General features: G+C 60.4%; 1 protein-coding gene across 1 annotated transcript in view; it reads left to right on the forward strand.

Moving 5' to 3' along the window:
* The window catches only part of DEDD (death effector domain containing), a 12,445-nt gene that overhangs the window by 4,549 nt on the left and 879 nt on the right, over window positions 1-7,017 (forward strand). The window contains exons 2-4 of the mRNA XM_009281244.2: window positions 2,497-2,875; window positions 6,539-6,803; window positions 6,943-6,953. Coding sequence (XP_009279519.1) covers window positions 2,551-2,875; window positions 6,539-6,803; window positions 6,943-6,953 — 601 coding nt within the window. The 5' untranslated portion in view covers window positions 2,497-2,550. The remainder of the gene's footprint in view (window positions 1-2,496; window positions 2,876-6,538; window positions 6,804-6,942; window positions 6,954-7,017) is intronic.

Genomic DNA, 7,017 nt, shown 5'->3' on the forward strand with positions numbered 1-7,017 from the left:
GGCCCCGCCCAAGGGCACCGGGGACTTTACCGTCAGCTTGAAATGCGGCTTTCGGCAAACGCTTTGGTTCCTCTCGGTGTTTATTCTGCTCGCGACAGCGACCAGCAAGACTAAGGATTGTTCGTCTTAGGTTTTTTTTACACTTTTATTCTGTGTTCATGCAATTACCATGTGCTGCCTGTTGATATTCTGTTGTGATGCAGCCGCAGCTCCTGTGGGTGCCGCTCGAGCCACCGGGCTGTAAAACGAGCGGCGCGTGGGTTCGTTTACCGGTCGACACCGGTGCCACGGCACCAAAACTGGTCTGGACGCGGCCAAGGGGCACCGGGGACTTTACCGTCAGCTTGAAATGCGGCTTTCGGCAAACGCTTTGGTTCCTCTCGGTGTTTATTCTGCTCGCGACAGCGACCAGCAAGACTAAGGATTGTTCGTCTTAGGTTTTTTTTACACTTTTATTCTGTGTTCATGCAATTACCATGTGCTGCCTGTTGATATTCTGTTGTGATGCAGCCGCAGCTCCTGGTAAAGGCCTCTCCAAAACTTGGCTTTCTCAGGGTTTACAAGACCGGAGAAAATCTGTTCCCTCTCCTGGGATGTGCTGGGCTGCAGCCCAGCGCGCTCCGACTTCTCTGTGGAGCTGATGTGGCTCGGCTGCCGGGGCAGGAGGAGCCACCGGAGAAGAACTGGGGTGCTGTATTCTGATTTTTCTCCCCTCTCTCCTGCATGGAGATGGCTACAGGCTGTTTGTACCAAGAAATATCTTCACTAGAAGCTGCGTTTATATGACTTTTCTACTTGGGGGTTGGAACCTATACGGTACATAGTGCCATCTCCTCCCCAGCTGGAGCAGTCAGAGCTGTGTCAGACTGATTTCAGTCACTCAACGCATTTTTAATTTAAACTACTTGCATTTTACAATAGGAATTTAAAACCCTGCTGGTGCCCTGTTAGATGGGTGGCCGCCGGAGTGGAGACGGGCCCCGTCGAGGGCTCCCCGTTCCTCCGCCTGCCTGGGGCCAGAGCGTGAGTCACGGGCTGTGCCGGGAATAGATGGGAGATTCCTGCCGGTGTCCCGTGTTTACGCCGCCACCTCACTGTTTTGGGAACCGTAACCAAGCAAAGCCGCTCCGTGGTGACGCCGGCTGGGCTCGGGTGAGCTCCCTGGAGGGGAGAGGCAGCCATGGCCCGGTTCCGCATGGAGCAGAGAGCCACTGATTTCGGGGCTGGACCCTGTCTGGAAGACCGCAGGGGTGGTATCAGGCTGCGATCTCGCCTCTCCTGCGGCCTCTGGTCTGGTGTCCCGCAGGGGAGGAGGATTCCTGACCCGGTTAAACTAACGAGGGCCGTCGTTTTAGGGTATATCAGTGACGCAACGATGGCGTGACTCCCCTGTATGGCACGCGTGCTGGCACGCCGAGGGTGTACCCGGGGCAGGTGCCATGGGTGTTACCGCTGGCCCTGAGCCTGAGACACGCTGCAGGCGCTTAAATGCGTTTCGGGGGTCCGAAGCCCCCTCCAAATAGCTCTGGGGGGGTGCCCCCGGGTCCGTGCATCGCTCCCAGCGCCCAGCAAGCCGTGTGGTGCAGTTCACTCCTAACCCAGTCGCTGCGTGCCCCGAGCAACTGGGGTTGCCGAACGGCTCGTCACCGGTTCCTGGCGTGCCTGGCGGCTGACTCCGTGCAGTGGCACGGTGCCCTCCCCAGGCGTGGGACACCTTAACGTCACCCGCTTCGCTGTGACAGCGCTGGATCCCCGAAGGAGGCCGGACAAGGGCCGCAATTCCTGCGGGTCCCTCCTCTTTTCAGCCGGGTGCGTGGCTCCCTGAAGCCGTCGGTGCCGCTGAAAGAGAGCCGGCTGACGGCAGAGCGATGAAGAACTTCCCCGGGGGGGGGTGGGGGGGGCCCGTAACCGGGTGAGAAACCTGCTGAGACGAGGAGGGTGAGCCCCGAGTCGGCCGCTGAAGCCAGTCTGACGAGGCTCGCTCTCCTCTGACTTTGAAGCCGAACAGGTCGGGGCCTGCCGAGCGGCTGATTTGCTTCTCCCTTGATGTTTTCGGCACGATACTGGTGACTGCGCCGAATGGCTTCGTGCGGTTAATGCCCGCTGGTACGGCAGCGGAGGGTTTAGCTAGGGCTGTCGAGCCGCCCGCTCGGCTTTGCCGGGGGATGCGGGGACTTGTTTTGCTGGGGTAGAGGACATCAGTTCTCACCTGGGTTGTGGTCTGGAGCCCTGCCACTGGGTGCTGTAGCTCGTAGGCGTTTCTGCCAGACGGTGTTTGGGTTCATAAGTTAACATGGCAGAGACCTGTCGGTGCTGGCAGAGCCCGGTGCCGTCGGTCTGGTACCCAACCCTCAATTTTTGGTGTAAGATGCTCCGGCAGAGGAGAGGACGAGTCACTGCCGAGCGTGACGATGTGGTGGAGGGATGCAAGAGTGGGGTTTTGAATCAAGTATTGACGGGGAAGGGATTAAAGCCTGTTGGCCCTCTTTCTTCTAGGGTTGCGGCGCTAAGAGGAGCCCCCGGCTCGGCGCGTGCTGGCAGCGGCGGAAGATGGCCGCCTTCAAACGGAGCCGAGCGCAAGCCTGGCCGGAGGAACGGGGCGACCGGGAGCACGGGCTCTACAGCTTGCACCGCATGTTCGACATCGTGGGCACCCACCTGACCCACCGGGACGTGCGGGTGCTCTCCTTCCTCTTCGTGGACGTGATCGACGATTACGAGAGGGGGATGATCCGCAGCGGCCGGGACTTCTTGCTGGCGCTGGAGCGGCAGGGCCGCTGTGACGAGACCAACTTCCGACAGGTGCTGCAGTTGCTGCGGATCATCACTCGCCACGACCTGCTGCCATACGTCACCCTCAAGAGGCGACGGGCCGGTAAGTGATGCCACTGGCAGCCTGGCCCGCTCCCTAACGAAGCCCGCTTCGTTATTCAGCCGTCTGCCGTTTCTCCTCCGCTGACACCCTGGAGGCGGGGTGGTTAAAGGACCCCGAGGCCTGTAAGGACAAACGGCTGCCAGGACAGCAGGGAAATGCAGGCGGGGAAGGCAAAGAGGTATTTTATAGGGTTTTAGCAAGCGCCCACGCACGGTTTTGGGGGGGTTAAAGCCTCGTTTTGTTTCTGGCAAGCGCCGAGGTCTCCTTCTTTCTTCAGCGGCGGCGAACTGGGATTCCTGCTGCGTGCGGTGCAGCTCTGCGACTCCCAGCTCTCCCAGCTCCTGCTGCTCATCTCTAGGTTTTAGGGAAATGCTTCTTTCGGCCCGAAGTCCCGCCTGGGGTGAGATGCCGTGGGCAGCCCCAGGGCCGTGCCGGGGAGCAAGAAGGAGCCGGGAGGGTCCGGGGAAACTGGCGGCTGCTGTGCTCGATGTGCCGTTGGCTTCGGGGGAAACCCGCTCGTCCTCTTGGGGCCGAGGCAAGTTTGGGAAGGTGACCGATGCCCTCCTCAAGCTGGTGCTGTCAGTCCTGCGGTGTGCGGTACGCAGAGAGGCCGGAGCGAGAAACCCGTGTCCAAATTCAGATTTTTTTTTTTCCCCACCCATTTTCCAGTGGGATGCCCCCAAACCCTCCTCTTTGAGCCACCCTTTTTTCCCCTTGCTCTCTCCTGGCTCGGACACCCCAGCAGTGACACCAATCTCCATGGGATGCCCCCAAACCCTCCTCTTTGAGCCACCCTTTTTTCCCCTTGCTCTCTCCTGGCTCGGACACCCCAGCAGTGACATGGCCCTTCGGATCTGGGTAATTTGGTGGGGTTTCGGTCACTTTACGGAGCTGCCAGGCTGAGGTGACCCCCTGCCCTCCCACTGGCACGGCCCCGTGCCTTTTTTTGACTAAAAACCTCGATTTACAGTTCAAAGAGCCTAACCCAGATTAACCAGAACCGGAGGAGTCACGAAGGAGAGAGCACTTGTTGCAGGGGATGCGTAAGGCAAGCCGCTCCGGCAGGATTCAACCTCTGAAATTTGCATCTTCGCTTTAAATTAGGATAATTGGGCTTTCTTGGCAGTTCCAGGCTGCTGAGTCTCCCCGGTTTCTGCTCGCATCGTGGGCAACAGTGCTGTTCCCCGCCAGCGCTTGGGAAAGCGGTGAGCGCAAGTATAGGCAGGCATTAAAAACTCCCCGTTTTTGGGGGGTGAGAGGAAGGACGGCAGCGCTGGTGTGAACAAACCCTTTGAGCCGGGGCTGTCGCCGGGAGCGCGGCCTCTGTCCTGCCAGGGGGGAAACTGGGTCGGGCGGCTTGAAAATCAACGGGGTGTTTTATTTTTTTTTGCTTGGTTGCTTCTTAACCAGCATCGGGCCGGGGAGGGGCTGGGGACCCTGCGTTTGGTGGCAGCTGCTGCCTTGTGCCGCTCCAAAACGCCAGAAACTTCCAGTCCTGATGGACCTTGTGGGGTGGAGCCTGAGTGCAGGGCAGCCCTGCCTGCACCTATAACCCTGCCTGTGCAGGCTCGGACCAGATGCCGTGAGGATTTTCCCGTTATCCGGCCTTTTCTGGGAGCCGGGAGCGCGCGCTCTGCCCTGTGTGCCGCTCACGGACGTGGCTCTGTCGGGGATGGATCCCAGCCTGTTCCCCTGCCGTCGCTGCCAGCTCTGCTGCCCGCAGACCCCCTTGGCAGGGCAGCCGGCACCGCAGCTCGGTGCAAGCAGGGTGTAGGAGGCCGTTTACCGGTGCCAGTGTAACATTCCGGCGCTCTTTCTCTGCACCAAGCCAAAAAAAACTAGAGGAAAAGGGAAAGCAGCGGGCGGGAGCGTTACACAGACCAGCTGCGCGGTGCTTGGATTCGGGGAGGTTTCCGGTGATGCCGATGCCATGAGGCGCACGGATGGATCCATGGCTCTGCGTCCCCCGGTTTGCGTAGGGTTTGGGGGTGTTGGAGCATTTTTTTTTGTGTCTCTTGAGCAGCTTTTTCCTTGTTGGGTGCAAAAATCCAAACTGAAGGGGCAGTTGGCTGCTGTACCTTGGTTGGCTGAAGCCAGGCGAGCCCTCCCCGTGTCAGGTGCTGGTGTTTTCAGGGTGAAATGGATGGATTGATATTAAAATGCGATACCTGCGTGCGGTCCGGGAGCCGGAGGTCGGCGTTCATGTCTCCGTACGCCGCCGTCGTGCGAGGAGTGATGGTCCGTACCCGTGAGATCTCGTTCTTGCGATGTCTCCAGCCACGCTTGGGTGCAAACGGTTTAATTAAATGTGCAAAAATAGCATTTCAAAAAGCTTTATTAAGAAAGGCGCCTTACATGTGGTTTATAATGCGCAGCACTTTGCATTTAAAGGGGAGGGATTGGTTGGTTAAAGGAAGTCTCCTCCGGACCTAACGAGCTGACGCTCGTTTCTGGTTCCCGCGTCCTTCCAGATCCTGCAGCAGCCAGGAGGTCTCGTCTCATTCTGCCTCATTCGTATTCATGGCTCTGAAAAGGGGCGAAACCCTGTCCCGAATTAGCTCGGCGAAGGCGGAGAGCGGCGGAGGGAGCCGGGGAGACCCGGCAGCCTTGGCTGGCTTCGGTCCGGCGGGGATGGGAGGGATCCTGCCCAGGGACGGGCAGTGCTCTGAACTCACCAAACAGGACAAAAACAACTTGCAGAAAATGTCCCAGCCCTCAAAAATAACTCGTTTCACCCCATAATCTTTGCTCAGCAGCTGCTTCTGCTCAGCAGCTTGACTCTCCTCAAAACCCTGTATCCTGCCAGCGTGTTGCTTCAAAGGTTTGATCTGCTACAGTCGGGTAAATAACGTAGGCTTCACGTTTTGGGCGTATGCCAGTTTATCCTAAAGCGTTTCGAGCAGCCGGGTCCGTCCCAGGGGCCTGGAGCTGCCGCTGTCCCCCCCCTGCCCCGTCCCCCGTCCCTGCTCTGCTGGGGCTGTGGGGGAGGAGGAGGAGCAGCAGCAGCAGCGGCTGCTGCTCCCCCAGACCTTTTGCTCAGACCGACACGAGCAGCGGGATCTCGTGTAGGGAGCACGGGATGAACCTGGGGCCGGTCCGAGCGATTGCCGGGTACGTACGACCCGGTACCGTGCCGGCACGGCAGCTGCTGTGGTGCGGGAGCGGCGTTGGAGGTGCTGCCCACCTTGACCGGAGTTTCTCCCCGGGGGAATTGCGTGCGTGTGACGCCGCCAGCCTGCTCCAAGTCCGGGTGTTGGGAGTATCTGTGGTAAACAAATGGAAACGGCCTTTCCTGCGCTGTGGTTGGGAGGATTTGGCTCCCAAACGGAGTTTTTCTAAGAGGACCGGCTGGAGAAACGGCCACTCGGCGTGCAGCTGCGCCTGGGGGGGGGGATGCAGAGCAGCTTAAGCACGTGTTCGCACCCGCCGCGTCGGGAGAGATCTGCCCTGGCCTCCCTCCTAACGGGACCCCCGCGTCCCCTCCGTGCCTCCTAACGGGACCCCCGTCGGGAGAGTCTGCCCTGGCCTCCCTCCTAACGGGACCCCCGCGTCCCCTCCGTGCCTCCTAACGGGACCCCCGCGTCCCCGCCTCCTAAAGGGACCCCCGCCCCGCGTCCCCTCCGTGCCTCCTAAAGGGACCCCCACGTCCCCTCTCTTTTCCAGTGTGTCCGGACCTGGTGGACAAGTACCTGGAGGAGACGTCCATTCGCTACGTGACGCCCCGAGCTCACAGCGAGGCGGAGCACGGGCTCGGCCACCCCCATAAATCAGGTGGGTGCGGATGCCTGCTGCCAGACCTCGGGGTCTGGTCCGTGGGGATTCGGTCTGTGGGAATCCGTCGGGCCCGTCCTGCTTTTGCCTCGTCTGCTCCCACTGGGAGCCCGGGGACTCGCCTCTGGCTGGCGGTGACGGTTCTGTCGCTGCTGGGGTGACATCTGACCCTGCTGCCCCAATCCCCACAGTTTGGGGGACGATCGGGTGCGGAGTTTGACATCCCTTCCCTGAACCGTGATGCTGCGGGGAGGCTCCTCAGTCTCGGGGGTGTAAATTCGGGGTTCCCCTCTCAGGGCTTGCGCAGGCTCCTGGGGTTGCCAGACACCCCTTGGGACGAGCATCCCGGGACGGGGGGGGGGGGGGAACCG

This window comes from Aptenodytes forsteri, unplaced genomic scaffold, assembly GCF_000699145.1.
Source record: "Aptenodytes forsteri isolate BGI_AS27 unplaced genomic scaffold, ASM69914v1 Scaffold276, whole genome shotgun sequence".
In the NCBI taxonomy this organism is placed as follows: domain Eukaryota; kingdom Metazoa; phylum Chordata; class Aves; order Sphenisciformes; family Spheniscidae; genus Aptenodytes; species Aptenodytes forsteri.